General features: G+C 50.6%; 1 protein-coding gene across 2 annotated transcripts in view; it reads right to left on the bottom strand.

The window, feature by feature from the left end:
- Positions 1 to 6,937: 6,937 nt before the first annotated feature.
- SAMD4B (sterile alpha motif domain containing 4B) overlaps positions 6,938 to 21,215 on the bottom strand; it is a 35,535-nt gene continuing 21,257 nt past the window's right edge. For both annotated transcript variants that reach the window (XM_083455192.1, XM_083455193.1), the window contains exons 6-13: positions 20,683 to 20,769; positions 19,410 to 19,725; positions 18,089 to 18,174; positions 17,876 to 17,994; positions 11,479 to 11,677; positions 9,007 to 9,130; positions 8,207 to 8,290; positions 6,938 to 7,252 (exon numbers count right to left, since the gene is read on the bottom strand). In XM_083455192.1, coding sequence (XP_083311318.1) covers positions 7,224 to 7,252; positions 8,207 to 8,290; positions 9,007 to 9,130; positions 11,479 to 11,677; positions 17,876 to 17,994; positions 18,089 to 18,174; positions 19,410 to 19,725; positions 20,683 to 20,769 — 1,044 coding nt within the window. In that variant the 3' untranslated portion in view covers positions 6,938 to 7,223. The remainder of the gene's footprint in view (positions 7,253 to 8,206; positions 8,291 to 9,006; positions 9,131 to 11,478; positions 11,678 to 17,875; positions 17,995 to 18,088; positions 18,175 to 19,409; positions 19,726 to 20,682; positions 20,770 to 21,215) is intronic.

The raw sequence follows: 21,215 nt of genomic DNA, 5'->3' as shown, positions 1-21,215 counted from the left end.
CTTTGTCACGCTGGCCACGTGACCCGGAAGTGTCTCCGGACAGCGCTGGCTCCCGGCCTATAGAGTGAGATGAGCGCACAACCCTAGAGTCTGGCAAGACTGGCCCGTACGGGCAGGGGTACCTTTACCTTTATCACTGTGGGAGGGAGTTCCATAGACTGTGCCAAAGCTGGGACACAGCATCTTGCAGGGAAAAGGCACCAGTGAAGGCGGTGAAGGTCCAGTGTGAGTGTCTGGAGGCGGTTGGAGGATTGATGGCGGCTAACAGATTGAGGTTGAATCCTGACAAGACAGAAGTATTGTTTTGGGGGACAGGAGGCGGGCAGGTGTGGAGGATTCCCTGGTCCTGAATGGGGTAACTGTGCCCCTGAAGGACCAGGTGCGCAGCCTGGGAGTCATTTTGGACTCACAGCTGTCCATGGAGGCACAGGTCAAATCTGTATCCAGGGCAGCTGTTTACCAGCTCCATCTGGTACGCAGGATGAGACCCTCCCTGCCCGCCGACTGTCTCGCCAGAGTGGTGCATGCTCTGGTTATCTCCCCCTTGGACTACTGCAATGCGCTCTACGTGGGGCTACCTTTGAAGGTGACCCGGAAACTACAACTAATCCAGAATGCGGCAGCTAGACTGGTGACTGGGAGCGGCCGCGGCGGCCATATAACACCGGTCTTGAAAGACCTACATTGGCTCCCAGTACGTTTCCGAGCACAATTCAAAGTGTTGGTGCTGACCTTTAAAGCCCTAAACGGCCTCGGTCCAGTATATCTGAAGGAGCGTCTCCACCCCCATCGTTCTGCCCGGACACTGAGGTCCAGCTCTGAGGGCCTTCTGGTGGTTCCCTCATTGCGAGAAGCAAAGCTACAGGGAACCAGGCAGAGGGCCTTCTCGGTAGTGGCGCCCGCCCTGTGGAACGCCCTCCCATCAGATGTCAAAGCGATAAACTACCACCTGACTTTCAGAAGACATCTGAAGGCAGCCCTGTTCAGGGAAGTTTTTAATATGTGACATTTTAGTGTATTTTTCATCTTTGTTGGAAGCCGCCCAGAGTGGCTGGGGAAACCCAGCCAGATGGGCGGGGTACAAATAATAAATTATTATTATTATTACTTGAAATGGATGCTAGAACCAACACACGCCCTGCTCTGCAGCTGTTTTAGACCCGAAGAGACCAGCTGCAGTCCTAAACATCTGGGTGGGGGGCAGCGGCTGGCAAAGGGACATGGAAGGGAAGGGGTGCTGGGGTGGAGAACAGGGGAGCATGCCAGACAGCACAGTGGCTGCCTTTGGAGCAATGGCGGGAGATGGAGAGGGCAGGCTTGGTGCGCAGAGTTTGGCGCATGGGCTCTTGCGCTTTACACGGAGTCAGAGCCTTGGCCCGGCCAGCTCAGTGCCGTCTACGCTGATTGGCAGTAGGATTTCAAGCCAGGAGTCTCTTGTTGACTCTTAACTGGAGGCACTGTCGTGGACTGAATCGGGAGCCTTCTGCAAGCTGGTCCGATGCTCCGGCGCTGAGCTGTGCCCCTCCTGCCCCATGCGTCTGTGCCAGGCTATGAAAAGACCTTGCCGGGCAAGCAAGCGTTTGAGGGCACCGTGAAGTCGCAGGGGGAGGATGAGAAGAGATGGGTTACCGTGGGGCTCTGAAGCGGCACCTGATCCGGAGGAAGCCCAGAAGCTCCCAGGCTCACGGCTCTCACAGGTGAATCAAAGGTGCACCCAAAAACCCTTTGCCCCTGTTGTGGGCGAGTCTGGAGAAGGCTGAGCACGGATGTGAGTGCCACCTCCAAACATCTGAAGGGTTGTCGCATGCAGCAAGCTTAGGACCATGAGGGTCATCCATTCCAACCCCTGCAATGCAGGAATCTGGAGCTTGAACCCACAACTCAGAGATTATGATTCTCATGCTCTACGGACAGAGCTGTTTTGATCTCTTCTGCTCCAGAGGGGAGGAACCGAACCAGTGGATTCAAGTGGCAAGGAAGGAGATTCTGACTAGCCGAATGGTTGCCATTAATTTCATAGAATCCTAGAGTTGGAAGAGACCACAAGGGCCATCGAGTCCAACCCCCTGCCAAGCAGGAAACACCGTCAGAGCAGTCCTGACATATGGTTGTCAAGCCTCTGCTTAAAGACCTCCAAAGAAGGAGACTCCACCACACTCCTTGGCAGCAAATTCCACTGTCAAACAGCTCTTACTGTCAGGAAGTTCTTCCTAATGTTTAGGTGGAATCTTCTTTCTTGTAGTTTGGATCCATTGCTCCGTGTCCGCTTCTCTGGAGCAGCAAAAACAACCTTTCTCCCTCCTCTATGTGACATCCTTTTATATATTTGAACACGGCTATCATATCGCCCCTTAACCTCCTCTTCTCCAGGCTAAACATGCCCAGCTCCCTTAGCCGTTCCTCATAAGGCATCGTTTCCAGGCCTTTGACCATTTTGGTTGCCCTCCTCTGGACACGTTCCAGTTTGTCAGTGTCCTTCTTGAACTGTGGTGCCCAGAACTGGACACAGTACTCCAGGTGAGGTCTGACCAGAGCAGAATACAGTGGCACTATTACTTCCCTTGATCTAGATGCTATACTCCTATTGATGCAGCCCAGAATTGCTTTGATTCTGATTTGATTCTGAATTGATTTTTAGAATGAATTGATTTTAGAATGTACTGTATTTTTCACTCTATAAGACGCACCAGGCCATGACGCACCTAGTTTTTGGAGGAAAACAAGAAAAAAAATATTCTGAATCCCAGAAGCCAGAACAGCAAAAGCGATCACTACGCAGTGAAAGTAGCGATCCCTCTTGCTGTTCTGGCTTCTGGGATAGCTGTGCAGCCTGCATTCGCTCCATAAGACGCACACGCATTTCCTCTTACTTTTTAGGAGGGGGAAAAGTGAGTCTTATAGAGCAAAAAATACGGTATTTCAATTAACGTGATTGTGATTTTACATAAATTGTTACTTTTACGGTTGTTAGCTGCTCTGAGCCCGGCTTCGGCTGGGGAGGGCAGGATATAAATAAAATGTTATTTTATTATTAACAGTGGAGCGCACTTCTCGGAAGGTGAACTGTTCTCTGTTGGAGGTTTTCAAGGCAGAGATGGAATTATTTGATTCCTGCATTGCAGCGGGTGGACTGGATGACTCTAGGGGCCCCTTCAATCTCTGCAATTCTGTGACTGGTGTTTTGTTCCTGATCCCACCAAGATACCTGCTGAGTTTGAGGACGCTTTGCCCCTCCACCCCCAACAACCGAACGAGAAGGTTCATTGCAACAGCATTTGCTGCTCAAACCAAGAGAAATTCTGGAGTGCGGAAGGAAACGCCGATAGTCCCTTTGACTGGGTTTTGCCCCCTTGTGAGGAGACACAGCTGCCGAGAACCAAGGGGGGAAACCCAGCCAGTTCACTCAAGTCCGTCTTCCTCCTAGAACAGCGGTTCTCAACCTGTGGGTCCCCAGACGTTGTTGGACTACAACTCCCATCATCCCTGAGCTCTGGCCTTCCTAGCTAGGGGTGATGGGAGTTGTAGTCCAACAACATCTGGGGACCCACAGGTTTAGAGACCCGCTGTCTGGAGCACGGGTAGGCCCGGGGGCCGGATCCAGCCCAATCCCCTTCTAAATCCGGCCCATGGATGGTCCAGGAATCAGTGTGTGTTTACATGAGTAGAATGTGTCCTTTTATTTAAAATGCATCTCTGGATTATTTGTGGGGCCCGCCTGGTGTTTTTACATGAGTAGAATATACGCTTTTATTTAAAATGCACCTCTGGGTTATTTGTGGGGCATAGGAATTCGTTCATTGCTATTATTTTTTCAAAATATAGACCGGCCCCTCACAAGGTCTGAGGGACAGTGGGCCGGCCCCCTGCTGAAAAAGTTTGCTGACCCCTGTTCTAGAGGGTGTGCAACCCAGCAGGAAGACCTCCCAATTTACAGGGGGTTGGAAGTCCTATCCAATCCTACGATTCCCACGAGGTCCGTTGACTATGAACGAATAGGAGTTGTGCGGATCAGGGCTGCAAGCCTTCAAGAGCCTCTGGTCGTAAGTTCTCCCAAGGGGTCTTTAAGAAGGAAGGTGTGTTTGCCTGCGTAGCCCAGCAACCCCCTCCCCAGCCTCTTCCATAGGTGCAATATGGTGCTTGGAACCCCCCCCCCCTCTTTTGACATGAACTCAACTGCAATGGTTTTAACCCTTCACCCCCGGGTCGGTGAAAAAGGCTTTGATAGTCCTGCTACCCATAAGAAGAAATTCGGGTGCCCACGCCCCCTTCCCATGTCGACCTGTCAACCCGCCGCCCTCCCCACACAAAAAAACCCCCCAAACCAAAATAAAAATAAAAAACCCAAACGTTTTAAAAGAAATTAATACAAAATAAGCACAGCTTTATCATAGAGGTTAATAAAAAAAGGGCTAATACTTAAATTCTGTATGCCTTTTACAAAGCAAAAAACTGGAAGAAGGGAAAAAAGCGGTAAAGGAGTCCAACAAAGCAATCTAAAGTCAGAATTTGGATTTTTTTTTTTGTAAAACATTTTGTGGTTTTTTTTTTTAAATAACGTATTCATGGTTACCAGCCATAGTCATAACAAAAGTTATTCATAATAAAATGTATCTAAAATAACATTTCTATCTGAAACAGGAACCTTGTCTCTCTAATTTTTTTGTTGTTTTTTTTTAAAGAAATAGTTCTCTCAGGTCTGCTCTTCTGGGTTTTTCTGTATGCTACTGTTCGGTATACTTTTTTGGGGGGGGTAGGGAGGGAAAGGCCCTTTTCCCCAATATTTAAAACAGTTCTCGGAGGGCGAGAGGGGGGAGAGGAAGAGGAGAACGATGGAAAAGGTCCTCTGTGCCTAAGAGCCTGCCAAGGTCAGCTTTTGGAGAACGGGGAAAGAGGTTGGGGTTTGGGGTTTTTTTGCCCATCATGCGAAAAACAGTGGCTTTGGGGGAGAAAGGCACACTCACACACCCAACTCGCATGCACACGCACAAACAAAGTCGGGGCGCAAGGGAAACTAGCAAGGCGACACTCCCACAGAAACACCCCCCCCCACCTGACAAGCTGCCTTGGGCATCCCGCACCTTGGAAGAGACCCCCCCTCTCTCAGCGCCAAGCGTGGATGGGGGTCTTGAAAATGCTTAGGACGTCTGTTTCACCCTCCGCCTGCATAGAAAGGCCTCCCATTAGTCGTTTTCTTATTTTAAAAAAAGAACAGCCAGCGTCTCAGAGCCTCCGAGGGCGGCGAAAATCACCCCCCCCCCCCCAGTTTTGCAGCCGTTTTGATGCAGAACGCTGACCCCAAAGGGCTGGTGGTGGGAGGTTTGGAGGTCCGGAGGGTCCCGACGCAGCCGTTTGCCCACCTGTAGTGTTTTGTGTAAATGCCAGCACAGAGGAACCGTCCACCCGCCTGGATTTAAAAAGGAGAAGCCTTCTGGTCCCGTTGGGATTCCTGCCCAGGAGGTTTTTCTGCTCCCCAACCCTGTTGGAAAGGGTGGCGGTGGGGATCTCTCAGATCCCTCAGCCGCCAATGGCCTCCCGGATCAGCGGGGGCAAGGATCTCGGCTTGGCTCCTGCAAATTCATCAGCACCGTGAACCCAACCGCCTGCACCCAGGAGTGCCGCCAGTCACTCGTAAGCACCAGAAAACCGCCGCAGTGGTCAGGGACCCACCATGGCTTTTGCTGTGACCCACTCAATCTTCCCACCCCGCCCCCCACATAAACCCGTCTCAGGGAAGACAGACAAGACCACTGTGCACCCCCAAAATGTTAGGAAAACGAACGGCCGAGCTTTCGAGACCTGCCAACAGAACTGCTCCCCCTTGTCCTCCTCTTCCACCAGCCTTCTGACATTCCCCCCCGCCTTGCAATTATGGGAGGGAGAAGAGAAAATTCACCTTGCGCCGGACACAAGGAACCCATAGCAGCTGAACCCAGAAAAGAACTTTGATCCTAAACCACGAAACTGCCGGCTGACCCCCCCAAACCCATTTGAACTGCTTCAACGCAACTAGGTCCGGCTCCCCAACCAACGCTCTGCACACCCGAGAGGCGGCCAAAGGGGTGCAAAACCCCAGCGCCCAAAGGGCCACGGCGCTCTCAATCTAGGGGTGGCGGTGGGGCGGCCCATACGTCTCTCCTCAACTGCCACCTGCTACTCTCCTGCCCAGTTCCCCAAAGACCGTCTTCTCCAACCAAGTGCGCCCTCTCGACCCGTTTCGGACGACAACTCGCGTCGGGTCGAGAGAGGGCACTTGGGTCCGGGGAAGGCCGCCCTAAGAGGTAGCATATGGACATCGTTTCAATTATATATCTATATATATATTTATATGTATGTATGTATAAAAAGAACCAGGGACAAGCCTGCAAAGCTGAGCACTCTGGTGTGGGGCTGCGCCGCCCCCCCCCCCCGCTGCATCTTGCCCTTCTTCACCTGCTCTCGGGAAAGGGGTGGGGGGAGCATTAGAGGCACTTAAAAAAACTGTGTCAGTCACCTGCAGCACCAATGCCTTCCTTCCCTCCCCACTAAGACTCTTCCTCCTCCTCCTCTTCCTCCTCCTCCAATGCCAGGTACGGAAAGCTGTCAGCTGGGTTAGCTCAGACGGAAACCAGCTCGCCCAGGTAACCCCACGATGCCCCTCCCGTGCCCTGGCCGCTGATGGGGCAGGCATCAAAAACAGCCCAAATCCAGATAGCAGGAGAGGACCAGTCTCATCACCTTGGCTGGTGAGGAGGAGAGGAAGGAGGAAGAGGAGGAAGAAGGAGAGGCGGTCGGAGGGGGGCGGGGGAGACGAGGGAAAGAGAAAACGAGAAAAACCCCAAAGGGGAAGGGGGAGACATGACCCAAATTCAGCCTCCTCCGCCCTCCTGCCAGTTAAACTTCTAGGAGCCTCCTGCCCACCTGCTCCCTTGTGCACGTTGACGTATTAAAAACCAATAGCTGAAGTTATAATAATAATAAAAAGTAGGGGGGGAAAGAATATTAGAACACAGTAAGACAGTGAGATTGTAGTGACAGCTTTTTCTCCCCCTCCGTCTCCCTTCCGGCGGCTGGGAACTGCTGGAGGTGGTTTCGTGGGGGAAGGGGTTCGCCCCCCCCCCACAGCAAACACACCCCTGGGAGATGAGGGGCTTATAACAAAAAACAAAAACAAGGGGTGGGGAAGGGGGAAAAAAATAAACAGCCACCCTAAAGCTTCTCAGGAACATCAGCAGATGCAGCTTCTTTCAAATGGTGGAAGTCTTGTCGGTGCCATCTGCAGAGAGAGACGGAAAGAGAGTGCAGAATTATAGCAGGTGGAGGAATAGATGGGAAAGTACATTGGTTCCCAGTTTCCGAGCACAATTCAAAGTGTTGGTGCTGACCTAGAAAGCCGTAAATGGCCTCAAATGCCCAGTATACCTGAAGGAGCGTCTCCACCCCCATCGTTCTGCCCGGACACTGAGGTCCAGCACCAAGGGCCTTCTGGCGGTTCCCTCACTGCGAGAGGGAACCAGGCAGAGGGCCTTCTTGGTGGTGGTGCCCGCCCTGTGGAACGCCCTCCCATCAAGGAAATAAACAACTAGAAGACATCTGGAGGCAGCCCTATTTAGGGGAGATTTTTAATGTTTGAGGTTTTATTTTAGTATTTCTAAAATACTTTAATATTAACTGTCTCAAACTATGTAAAAGGAAAGGCAAGAATCTGGATGTATTAAAAGCAGGAGCTGGTGTGGTGCAGCAGTTACCAGGGATCAGCAAACTTTTTCAGCAGGGGGCCAGTCCACTGTCCCTCAGACCTTGTGGGGGGCTCGACCATATTTAGAAAATAAATAAATAATGAATTCCTATGCCCCACAAATAACCCAGAGATGCATTTTAAATAAAAGGACACACTCTACTCATGTAAAAACATGCTGATTCCTGGACCGTCTGTGGGCTGGATTTAGAAGGGGATTGGGCCGGATCCAGCCCCCGGGCCTTAGTTTGCCTACCCATGGGTTAGAGTATTAGATCGGAGCCTGGGAGACCAGCATTCGAATCCCGCCCCCCTTGGCCATGAAGTGCCCCCTGGGTGACCTTAGAGGCGAGTCGCTGCCTCTCAGCCTAGCCTGCCCCACAGGGTTGCTGTGGGGATTGAATGAGGCATAAGCCGCCTTGAGCTCGCTGGAGAAAAAGGTGGGCTAGAAATGCAGTGAATAAATGAATGAAAGTAGAAGAAGCCCCTCACCGCCGAGTGCGTGCTCCGTCATGCTGAGACACAGGGACTCCAGCGTAGGGTTGATCTCCAGGTCTGTTCCAGGGAGCTGGCAATCTGGAGGGGGGAAACGCAATCGCAGGCGGTCATTGCCCATTCTGACCCAGGTTCACAGAATCAAAGAGTCGTAGAGCTGGGAGGGACCACGAGGGTCATCTAGCCCAACCCCCAGCAACGCAGGGATCTTTTGCCCAAAGCGGGGCTTGAACCCACAACCCTGTGATTAAGAGTCTCACGCTCAACCCCGACTCAGCTATCCAGTCTTGTTTGCTTGGTCAATGGGGAAGTCAGGGGGCAGGGATGGTGCTCCCCCTCGTATCCACAAAGATTTAAGTCAGGGGTCAGCAACCTTTTTCAGCAGGGGGCTGGACTTTATTTTGAAAAAGAAAATGAACAAATTCCTATGCCCCATAAATCACCCAGAGATGCATTTTAAAGAAAAGCACACATTCTACTCATGTAAAAACACGCTGATTCCCGGACCGTCTGCAGGCTGGATTGAGAAGGCGATTGGGCCGGATCCGGCCCCCGGGCCTTAGTTTGCCTACCCATGGTTTAAGTCCTGCAGTGAGATCTCGCAGCAGCTGCTCTATGAGCCGCCGGTAGTTACCCAGAAGCAAGGGAAAAGCACTCTGCACGTGCCCGGTGGCACTCATTGCCTGCGTTCCAGCGCTGTGCCTGTTTTGTTTGCAGCTAAATGTTTCTGAGAAGAACCAAATGGCCAAGCAAATGCCCCTTTCCTGACACTGAAGGCAAGAATCTGGCTGACTCACCCTGGGGGAACATGAGGATGGCCTGGGGGGATGTGTGGACGGGGAGCGAATGGGTCCGCTGGACAGAACTGCGACTCTGGCCCGGCATGCTGTTGCTGCCCCCGGGGTTGGCAAACCACAGGTTCTTGGAGGGAAAAAGAGAATTTGATTTAAACAGGGGGGCAAACCAGAGAAACAACACACACACAAACACACACCAAAAATCGCCCCTCCCAGTAGGTGAGTTACTGCCATGGAGCCGAGGGAGAGGGGTGAAGCCTGGCATGTCCCAAAGAAGTCTCGCCTGCAGGTTTCTGTTTCGGGCACCCAGCTGGCCAGTGCAACCCGGCTGGGCACTTCTTCTGATCTGACCACAGTGATCCACGCGACGGTCACCTCCAGGCTTGATTATTGTAACTCGCTCTACGTGGGGCTGCCCTTGAAGCTGACCCAGAAACTCCAGCGGGTGCAGAATGCCGTGGCGGGGCTCCTTATGGTGTCCTTGCCACAGGATCACATTCATCCAGTGCTTTACCAACTGCACTGGCTCCCGGTGGAGCACAGGGTCAGGTTTAAGGTGCTGGTTTTGACCTTTAAAGCCCTATATGGCCAAGGACCCTCGTACCTACGGGACCGCCTCTCCTGGTATGTCCCATGGAGGACCTTACGGTCTTCAAATAAAAACATCTTGGAGGTCCCGGGCCACAGGGAGGTTAGGCTGGCCTCAACCAGAGCCAGGGCTTTTTTGGCCGTGGCCCCGATCTGGTGGAACGCTCTGTCACAAGAGACCAGGGCCCTGCTGGACTTGACATCTTTCCGCAGGGCCTGCAAGACAGAGCTGCTCCGCCTGGCCTTTGGTTTGGACTCAGTCTGACCCTTATGTTTCCCTCCCCTTACGGTTTTGATCTATGGGCTACTTCTAAAATGAGGCTGCATTTTAAACTGTATTTTTAACCTGTATTTAATTTTTTATATATATATTTTTGTTTCTCTCCCCCCCACCCCATTGTTTTTATTGTAATTTTACTGGTGTTAGCCGTCCTAAGCCTGGCTCTGGCCCGGGTATAAATAAATAAATAAATTATTATTATTATTATTATTATTATTATTATTATTATTATTATTATTATTATCTGAAGCCACCGTCTGCACAGAATACAGTGGTGCCCCGCAAGACGAATGCCTCGCAAGACGGAAAACCCGCTAGACGAAAGGGTTTTCCGTTTTGGAGGTGCTTCGCAAAACGAATTTGCTATGGGCTTGCTTCGCAAGACGAAAATGTCTTGCGATTCCTGGGTTTTTTTCCCCCCTCTCCCCCTTTTTCCCAAGCCCCTAAGCCGCTTAACAGCTGATCGCTAAGCCGCTTAACAGCTGATCGCTAAGCCGCTTAACAGCTGATCTAAGCCGCTTATCAGCTGATCTAAGGCGCTAATAGCCTTTTAGCAGCTAATCCGCTAATCCCTTAAGCCTTTAATAGCCGCTAAACCGCTAATCCGCTAATCCGCTAATGGGCTTGCTTCGCAAGACGAAAAAAAAACGCAAGACGAAGAGACTCGCGGAACGGATTCTTTTCGTCTTGCGAGGCACCACTGTATGTAGCAATGCGAATATGGGGGCTTCTCCATCTCCCTCGTCTCTACAACGCAGCCTTCGGCAACCTGGTGCCCTCTAGGTGTCTGGGGCTACAGCTGCCGCCCGCGGGGCCACAGATAGGAAGGAGGCGAGTTGTAGTCCAAAATACCTGGGGGGCACTTGGCTAGCCACCCCTGCGATAGGCTGTCAGCCAAGCCCCTGGGGTTCCACCGGAGTGCAACACAGTCGAGGCCTTCCTTCCACAAAAATCTTTTCCGCAAGGTGCTGTCAGCAAAAGGCAACTTCACACATTTTGCTCACTGCTTATGTCCCTGTAAGATTATTTCCACAACAGAGCACGTCGCATGTCCCTGGTAAGGAATCCCGTTCTCAAAACACACCAAGCAGCACAAGTAAGGCGGCTTAGAATGTCCCCTTCTGAAGGAGCCCTCTTGGGTTAATGGAGAGGTGGCCAGGCTGCCTTTCAGAGGCATCCTGTTACCTTAAGTAAAGGTAAAGGGGCCCCTGACCATTAGGTCCAGTTGTGGCCGACTCTGGGGTTGCGGCGCTCATCTCGCCTTACTGGCCGAGGGAGCCGGCGTCCAGCTTCCGGGTCATGTGGCCAGCATGACTAAGCCGCTTCTGGCGAACCAGAGCAGCGTGCGGAAACGCCGTTTACCTTCCTGCCGGAGCGGTACCTATTTATCTACTTGCACTTTGACGTGCTTTTGAATTGCTAGGTTGGCAGGAGCAGGGACCAAGCAACAGGAGCTCACCCCGTCGTGGGGATTCGAACCAACGACCTTCTGATCGGCAAGTCCTAGGCTCTGTGGTTTAACCCACAGCGCCACCGCGTCCCTTCCTGTTACCTTAGCGCAGAGCTATAAAGGGAAGCCTCCCTCCCTCCCATCCCTTTCTTACCTGCCGCCCTTGGCTCCCAAGGTTCGGGCTGGTGAGGGCATGCCGAGGGGAGACTCCGCTGATCCCCACGGGGCTCAGGATCCCCAGGCGGCTGGGAGGAATGGCGCGGGGGGGCATCTGGAACTGCCGCTGTCCTCTGCGAGCCACCCCCACCCCCACAGATCCAGCTATGGGGAGAGAATTGGAACCAAAGGCCCATCTAGAAGGGAACCAAAGCAGGGAGTGGGGGAAAGAGAGAGAGAGACGTCAGTACCATCACTTGTGACTACAGGTAGCATTTCACAATAAGGCTGCTGTGACCCCAATCCAGGCCACAGGCTGACCACCCATACCTTAGCTTTAGTGGTCCCCAAATGTTTTCTGGCCACTAGCCAGCCCCCTTTGTTCCAGAAAATCACCCTGAGGGCCGCCTACCCCACCCTAGAAAAAGCATCATTCAGAATAGCGGTTCACATGACCCACTGATAACAACACAATAAAATTCAAAACGCTAACCATTAATTGCATATTTATTCAATACAGTGGTACCTCGGATCAAGAACTTAATTCGTTCCGGAGGTCCGTTCTTAACCCAAAATGGTTCTTAAACTGAAGCACCACTTTAGCTAATGGGGCCTCCCGCTGAGGCCGCACCACCGGAGCACGATTTCTGTTCTCATCCTGAAGCAAAGTTCTTAACCCGAGGTACTATTTCTGGGTAGCGGAGTCTGTAACCTAAAGCGTCTGTAACCCGAGGTACCACTGTACCTGATTCAAACCATTTAGTTTAATTAATTCAACAAAACTGATGAACCTGATCCAGTGATAAAAACTTCAAATCTGATCGTCATTTGCACCCCCAGTGCCTCCCTGCCTTGCAGGCCTAAGGTGGCAGGGCCCGGACCGACTCCAGCTACAAAAGCTGAGGCTGCTGAACAGACTCTCTTGGGTTGGGGTTTTCGTTGGGGAGCCAGTTGCTGCTGTTTTTTATATTATTTTTTTTGTATCTGTATTTCAAACCTTACTACGAATTATGTGGAAATTGTTTCATTTGGTTGTACACCTTCTGATGTTTCATTTATTGCAATATTGTTAGGATTGTTAGTTATTGTTTAGGAGCGCTTTTGATAGGTTTGCAATTATGTAAATCTTGTTCATGCTGTAAGCTGCCTTGAGCGTGGTTTTGTCTAAGGAAAGGCGGCATACAAACAAAATTATGTATGGATGTACCACCCACTTCGAGAACCACTGCTGTGGTATAAAGCAGCCCAGGGCACCCTGGGGAAGGGACATAGCTGAGAGGTAGAGCATCTGCCTTGCATGCAGAAGGACATGGGTTCAATCCCAGGCACCTCTTCTGGTAGGCCTGGGATAATAATAAAATAAAGTAATTCATTATTTATTATTTATACCCCGCCCATCTGGCTGGGTCTCCCCAGCCACTCTAGACTGCTCCCAACAGAATATTAAATACACGATAAAACATCAAACATTAAAAACTTCCCTAAACACGGCTGCCTTCAAATGTCCTCTATAAGTCAGATAGTTGTTTATTTCCTTGACATCTGATGGGAGGGTGTTCCACAGCGTGGGTGCCACTACCGAGAAGGCCCTCTGCCTGGTTCCCTGTAACCTCACTTCTCGCAGGGAGGGAACCACCAGAAGGCCCTCGGAGCTGGACCTCAGTGTCTGGGCTGGACGATGGGGGTGGAGACGCTCCTTCAGGGATACTGGGCCTTTGAGGCCATTTAGGGGTTTAACAGGACAGCACCAACACTTTGAATTGTGTTCGGAAACGTCCTGGGAGCCAATGTAGATCTTTCAGGACCAGTGTTATGGGGTCTCGGCGGCTGCTCCCAGTTACCAGTCTAGCTGCCGCATTCTGGATTATTTGTAGTTTCCGGGTCACCTTCAAAGGTAGCCCCACGTAGAGCGCATTGCAGCAGTCCAAGCGGGAGATAACCAGAGCATGCACCACTCTGGCGAGACAGTCTGGGAGAGACTCTCTTGCCTGAAACCCTGGAAAACCACCGCCAGTCAGTGTGGACAATACTGAGCTCAATGGACCAATGGTCTGACTCAGTTTTGTTGAGTCCTTTAGTCGTGTCCGCCTCTTCGTGACCCCCTGGACCAGAGCACGCCAGGCACTCCTGTCTTCCACTGCCTCCCGCAGTTTGGTCAAACTCATGCTGGTAGCTTTGAGAACACTGTCCCACCATCTCGTCCTCTGTCATCCCCTTCTCCTTGCACCCTCCATCTTTCCCAACATCAGGGTCTTTTCCAGGGAGTCTTCTCTTCTCATGAGGTGGCCAAAGTCTTGGAGCCTCAGCTTCAGGATCTGTCCTGACTCAGTACAAGGTCGCTTTCTTTGCTCCTCTGCTTCAACAGGCTCTCATAGTTGGGTGTGAAGAAGCACCTGTGTGGCCTGAAGAAGCCGTCTTGGATGTCTGGCTGGCTGCCCCCCTCCCACAGGAGCTGCATGATGGTCACTACGTCTCACCTGGATGGAGCTGAACATATTTCAGGGGCCTGCACCACCTGACAGGGAAGGGGTGGTGGAGTTCTGACTTAAACACGGAAACCTTCTCAAAAGGGGGAGCCCGGCGTGCCCAACGTCTTCTCGCTGCACAAAGGCTTCCTTTGGTTTGGACTCAGTCTGACCCTTCTGTTTCCCTCCCCTTACGGTTTTGATTTATGGGCTACTTTTAAAATTAGGCAGCATTTTAAATTGCATTTTAACCTGCATTTTAAATTGGTTTTTTTCCCCTATTATGTTTTTACAGTAATTTTACTGGTATTAGCCACTCTGAGCCAGGGAGGGTGGGGTATAAAAAATTTATTACTATTATTATTATTATCCCCACTCCTCACACAGACCAGAAACACACAACCCGCGCAAAAGGAAAACCGCACTCCCAAAAGACGAGCAGGCCCCAGGAGGCAGCAGAAAGCAAGCCCACGCAAACCACTCTCCTGTGTTTTGAGTAGGGTTGTCAACCGATCAATGGCTTTGATCAAAACTGTTAAAGAGCCAGGCAGTTCAGATTTACATATTGCCAACTCCACAATAGGGGATTGCTTTCATAGGATGCTGACTTAAGCGACGACAGTTTCCCTTAAACGTGAAAGGAATAATTTGACGAGATGTTGCCCCTCCTTTTCAGGCAAGGTGGAAAGTCATTTGTATTGTTTCAGAGGATTCATTAAGCGACAATGCCCCAACCCTTTTAAGCGTTCCCGAACTTCGGCAGCTGCTTCCAAGACAGCTCTGACAGTGTTGTGGCTCTATTTTCATCAGCAAGCAAGAGAAAGGTGTGTTTTGTCATAATAGCAGTTAGTACCTCAGCTGCTTGCAAGGCATTAAAGGAAAGTCATCTAAGAATTGTTTCCTTGAAGCACAAGCAGGTGACTTTCCAGGTCAGTGGAATGTTTCATACGCATTGCAGGTTACCCCTAGGGTCCCCACCAACTCTGCAATTCTGTGATTGTATGTTACATTCCTGTTCCACTTTGCCCTTCCCAAAGTTGCCAAGTAGACCTGAAGGAGCGTCTACACCCCCATCGTTCTGCCCAGACACTGAGGTCCAGCTCCGAGGGCCTTCTGGCGGTTGCCTCCCTGCGAGAAGCAAAGCTACAGGGAAGCAGGCAGAGGGCCTTCTCAGTGGTGGCACCCGCCCTGTGGAACGCCCTCCCACCAGATATCAAAGAGAAAAACAACTACCAGACTTTTAGAAGACATCTGAAGGCAGCCCTGTTTAGGGAAGCTTTTAATGTTTAACAGACCATTGTATTTTAATATTTTGTTGGAAGCCGCCCAGAGTGGCTGGGGAAGCCAAGCCAGATGGGTGGGGTATAAATAATGAATTATTATTACAGTCATACCTTGTTACATTTGCTTCAGGTTAAATATTTTCAGGTTGCGTCCCTCGGCGACCCAGAAGTACCGGAAAGGGTTACTTCCGGGTTTCGCCGCACGCACTCAAAATGACGTCATGCGCATGCACAGAAGCGGTGAAGCGTGACCCGCACATGCGCAGATTGCGTTCTGCTCATGTTGCGAACGGGGCTCCGGAACGGATCCCTTTCACAACCAGAGGTACCACTGTATTATTATTCTTATTACCGTATTTTTCGCTCTATAAGACGCACCAGACCATAAGACGCACCTAGTTTTTGGAGGAGGAAAACAAGAAAAAATAATATTCCGAATCTCAGAAGCCAGAACAGCAAGAGGGATCGCTGCGCAGTGAAAGCAGCAATCTCTCTTGCTGTTCTGGCTTCTGGGATAGCTGCGCAGCCTGCATTCGCTCCATAAGACGCACACACATTTCCCCTTACTTTTTAGGAGGGAAAAAGTGAGTCTTATAGAGCAAAAAATACGGTATGCAAGAAACAGTTTTAAAAAATAAAATTCCTGACGGGTTACATGAAGAGAACTTAACACAGAGTCAGACTACCAGTTCAGCAAGGCTCATACTGTCAACTCTGACTGCCAGCGGATCCCTAGGGCTCCTCAAGGGGAGAAAGTTTTTTCCAAGCACCTGGAGGTGCCAGGGGGTTCAATCTTGAGCCTGCCACACACACACACTACCCCCCAGGCAGACTCCCTCCCCTTCATGCCAGCTGCTTCAATCCAGAAACCTGCTCTCATAGTCACAGTCAGGCACCACCCAGCGCTTGCAGACCCAGCTTTTCCCCTTTTTTAAAGTATTATTTTAAAAGCTTCATTAGGCAATCAAAATGTTTTACATCGAGCCAAAACCAAAAACCGAGTGGTAACTAGAGATTAATTGAGAATATAAGCAGCAACAGGGGTTCGATATTGGACGTGTAAGAAGAGTGGGAAGCCAGTTTTGGAAAACTGTATTAAACTGACTTAATTCGGCAATGATTTGGAATAATTTGGAATATCAATAAAAAATAATTGGTAAATAAAACCTCAAGAAGCAACCCAAACACTGGGCGACTCGCTGGTAAAAATCCACAATGCATAGCTTCATATTGTATTGGAAGGCAGAGACAGCTAAGGGAGTCCAGAGACAGGTTAGATCCAGACAAAAATCAAGAAAATGAAATTATTCCACTGTAACAAGGATGGCAAAGAAAAAGTGACTTGTCAATCTGCAGACAGTACCAGATAAAATCAAATTTGGTGGGAACCTGCCAGCCACCAGTACGCTTCTTGATATAGGTCAAGAACATCCACCACGTAGTCAGAATTCAGTGGCCAGGTTTGAGCATGCAATATCAAGCCTGCCTCCACTGCATAGGCTGCCCATTAGGTTTTTCTGGGCCCAATTCAAAGTCCTGGTTTTGACCAAAACGCCTTAAATGGCTCGGGATCGCAATACCTCAAGGACCCCCTCTTTCCATATGAACCTACCTGAACCCTGAGATTCTCATTTGAGGTCCTTCTCCATGTGCCTCCTTCGTGCGAGGTCCAGGAGGTGGCAACATGAGAACGGGGCCTTTTCTGTAGTGGCTCCTTATTTGCTGAAGGCTCTCTCCAGGGAGCCTTCCCAGGCACCATCGTTATATGTACATGTCTAGGCACTGGGCAAAACTTTCCTCTTTCCCTCTTGTGTTTTTTTTTAATAGATTATTTTAATGGGTTTTTACAGTACTTTAATTTTACTGGTGTTAGCCGCCCTGAATTAAAAAATGTAACTATGTTTGTTTCTCTTCGTTTGCTTGCAAGCTGCTTTGAGTTGCCTTTGGCAAGAAAGAGCAACCAATAAATTTAGTAAATAGTAAGATAATAACGATGCTTTGGAATTACGGTGATATTATGGTGATTTGAATTAATAATAAAGATGCTTTTGAATTCTGGTGCTGGAGGAGACTCTTGAGAGTCCCATGGACTGCAAGAAGATCAAACCTCTCCATTCTGAAGGAAATCAGCCCTGAGTGCTCACGGGAAGGACAGATCCTGAAGCTGAGGCTCCAAGACTTTGGTCACCTCATGAGAAGAGAAGACTCACTGGAAAAGACCCTGATGTTGGGAAAGATGGAGGGCCCAAGGAGAAGGGGACAACAGAGGACGAGATGGTGGGACAGTGTTCTCGAAGGTACGAGCATGAGTTTGACCGAACTGCGGGAGGCAGTGGAAGACAGGAGTGTTGTTTTCATTATTGGTTGTTAGCCGCCCTGAGCCCGGTCTTGGCTGGGGAGGGCGGGGTAGAAATAAATAAATTATTATTATTATTATTATTATTATTATTATTATTATGTGCTCTGGTCCACAGGGTCACAAAGATTCGGACACGACTAAACAACAACAACAAGATAATCACAACAGCCGCATAAAACCCTAGCTTCCAGTCTTAGAACCCTTTGTGGCAGGGGGCTGCCCTGCCTAACCCAGGACCCTCCTGGCCTAATCCTATCCCTCAAACTCCTTGCTCCTGCCAAGACTCACCCTTTCTGCGGACGGTAGCCTTGCATGTCCAGCACGGCCTTCCTGGGGAACGTCCGGAGCAACTTTAGCACCTGCTGCTTCCAGGACAGGAGCCTCTTCTTCTGCGTCTCTGTGAAAGCCTGGAGGGAGGGCACAGGAGGGCAGGCATGAGTTGGGATGGGCAAAGCGGGCGGACATGGGGCCCGAACCCTCTCCAGGAAGCCCAGTGCCTACCTCGTGCATCAGGCATTTCTCTATCAGCTGAAGGTAGCTGGTGATGTTCTCCTCGTCCGGTCGGGAGACCAGCAACTGCGTACACACTGCAGGGGAAAGTGGAAGAAAGGAAGTGAAAACAAAACCGCTGCCGCCGTAACGGCGTTTACACAGATCTACAGGGCAACCACAACTGGAAAACTGTGTGCGGCTGCGGTCGCCTCGCCTCAAAAAGGATACTGCAGTCAGAAAAAGGTTCAGTGATCCATGTGACAGTCACCTCCAGACTGGATTACTGTAACTCACTCCACATGGGGCTGCCCTTGAGACTGACCCAGAAACTCCAGCGGGTGCAGAATGCCGCGGCAAGGCTACTTACGGGGTCCTTGCCACAGGATCACATTCATCCAGTGCTTTACCAGCTGCACTGGCTCCCCGTGGAGTACAGGGTCAGGTTTAAGGGGCTGGTTTTAACCTTTAAAGCCCTATACGGCCTAGGACCCTCGTACCTACAGGACCGCCTCTCCTGGTATGTCCCATGGAGGACCTTACAGTCATCAAATAAAAACATCTTGGAGGCTTGACAACCATATGTCAGGAGTGCTCTGATGGTGTTTCCTGCTTGGCAGGGGGTTGGACTCGATGGCCCTTGTGGTCTCTTCCAACTCTATGATTCTAGGTCCCGGGCCACAGGGATGTTAGGCTGCCTCGACCAGAGCCAGGGCTTTTTTGGCCGTGGCCCCGATCTGGTGGAACACTCTGTCACAAGAGACTAGGGCCCTGCGGGATTTGACATCTTTCCGCTGTTTTTGTTTTTGTTTTGTTTGCACCTTAAACCTGATCCTGTACTCCACCGGGAGCCAGTGCAGCTGGTATAGCACCAGGTGAATGTGATCCTGTGGCAAGGACCCCGTAAGGTGTCTAGCTGCGGCATTCTGCACCCGCTGAAGTTTCTGGGTCAGTCTCAAGGGCAGCCCCACGTAGAGCGAGTTACAATAATCCAGTCTGGAGGTGACTGTTGCGTGGATCACAGTGGCTAGGTCAGGACGAGAGAGGTAAGGAGCCCTGCTGCTAAGTTTCAGATCGCCCACCCATCGCACAGGTGGCCGCCCCCTTGGTCTTTGGAAACCGGAGGGGTCTGCATGTCCATTTAAACTTCAGGGGCCCTGGGGCAAGAGGCCCTGCAGGCCGACGGACTAAAGCAGTGTTAGCACGGAGACCCGGCCATTTCAAAAGACCAACCCTAGCCATAAACCTAAGAGGGACCGTGAGGTGGTAAGAGGGTTCACTGGGCGGCGCAAATCCTACCACTTCAGACCTGGCGGCAACCTGGAGCCCTCACCTTTGCCCATCACCCGGGTGAACTGCCCTGCAATGTCCCCCTCGGCGATGGGTGCTGCCCCCGACTCCCCGTCGCAAGGGGAGCCTGTCGGGGGCAGGAAGGTGTCGGTGGCCGGGTCCTTGTCCTCGGAGGGGTTGCCGCTCTTGTCCAGACACAGCTTGGTGGCTCCGCGCTGCTCCGCAGGCAGCTGCTGCTGCTGCTGGCTCTCCTTGGAGGCTGCCATGGCCTGCAGGGCGTGGAAGGCCTTGATGGGGGTGATGATGATCTGCTGCAGCTCCTGGAGGGCGTTCCACAAGTTCCCACCTTCCAAGATGTCCTGGGGGGGGTGAGAGAGGGAGGAGGAGGAGAGGAAAAGGAGAACTTGAAGAGGGGAATTTTTCCGCAGCTCAAGACTTGGCGGGGGAGATGGAGGAGGAGCGGCTGGAAGCATTAAGGGAAATGAGCTTTTGTCGAAGTTAATTTGAATTTTCGTACTTGTGGACTAGAGTATTGCTTAGGGACTTTTGTTGGGAAGCATATTGTTTATTAGTGTGTATACATTCGTATTGTTATTTATTGTTTTTAATATGTTTTCATTATTTTTATTATGTAGTTTGTGCTTTGAATAATGTTTATTATGTATTTTGTGCTTCATATATTGTAACTTTATGTCGTGAACCACCCTGAGACCTACCGGTATATACAAATTATTATTAGTGCTTTTTTTCTGAAACAAATGTTTAGGAGTGCTCATATTGAAATACTGCCCCCTCAATGAGGCCAAACTTAGATTCACAAAATGTTGAGGGGTATGTGTACCCCTGTATACCCCGTAAAAATCACTGATGACGGTGACGATGATTATTTTGTTACACTGTTATTCTAAATCATATTTTGGACACACTTAGCTCCTATTTTAGACACCCTGTCTTGCCCACAGCTTCAGGATACTCAAATGACAATTCTGTTCCATTTAATACAGGAAATTTGCATCCTATGAGGGGGGTTACGTTCTGGGGATGGCACATACACACAGGACCACCCCTTGGAAGAACCCCATAGCCACAAGCAAGACAGAGAGCTATTAGGGGAAAACCCTGTGCAAAAAGAGCTTTTCAGTTCTCCGCCTTCTATGCATTTAAATCTGCGTGATTTCAACCACATCAAGTTGAAATCACACGGGTTAAAATGTGCATCGGCTGTGAGTTACTGGTACCGTTAAACTTATGAGATCCTCGGAAGCCCAGCCCTGCCTCTCAGCAGCAAAGCCTCCACCTTCAACTGGCTCTCTTACCTTCTCCAGAGACTTCAGGACGCTCTGCCTTTCCCGCAGCTTCTGGATGCTCAAGGCGATTTTGTGCCTCGCTCCTTTGGTGACGTTCTGGTCAGGGAAAAGAGGGACAGCTGAAATACCCACCAGCAGAGGCAGCTGCCGCCCAGCCCTCGGAGGAAGAAGCGTGTTTGAAAATGCGCAGCAGCCCCCCAAGAATGGATGGTCTCAAGCGATATCCGCCTTTACAAAACAGCCACAGAAGCTCTAAGCATGCGTGAGCATAACAATGTCATGTTGCATGAAAAACTCCTAAGCCTCTAAGCTTTCCTTTGGGGGTGGCAGTCCTCAAAGTTGCAAGGAAAGGCTTAAAGGCATGCGGATAGTGTTTTGAACCGCCCTGAGACCTGTGGGTATGGGAAGTTATACAAATTTAATAAATAATAGTAATAATAATAATAATAATGGCTTCTCAGAAACCCAAAGGGCCCCTAGTAAGAGGTCTTCCAACAGCCTGGTGGCACAGGATCAACTCTAGACATACAGTGGTGCCCCGC

Source organism: Podarcis tiliguerta (genome assembly GCF_965153285.1).
Source record: "Podarcis tiliguerta genome assembly, chromosome: 8".
Classification (NCBI taxonomy): Eukaryota; Metazoa; Chordata; class Lepidosauria; order Squamata; family Lacertidae; genus Podarcis; species Podarcis tiliguerta.
The sequence above is the reverse complement of the archived record's forward strand: the minus strand, read 5'-3'. Positions and strand labels throughout refer to the sequence as shown.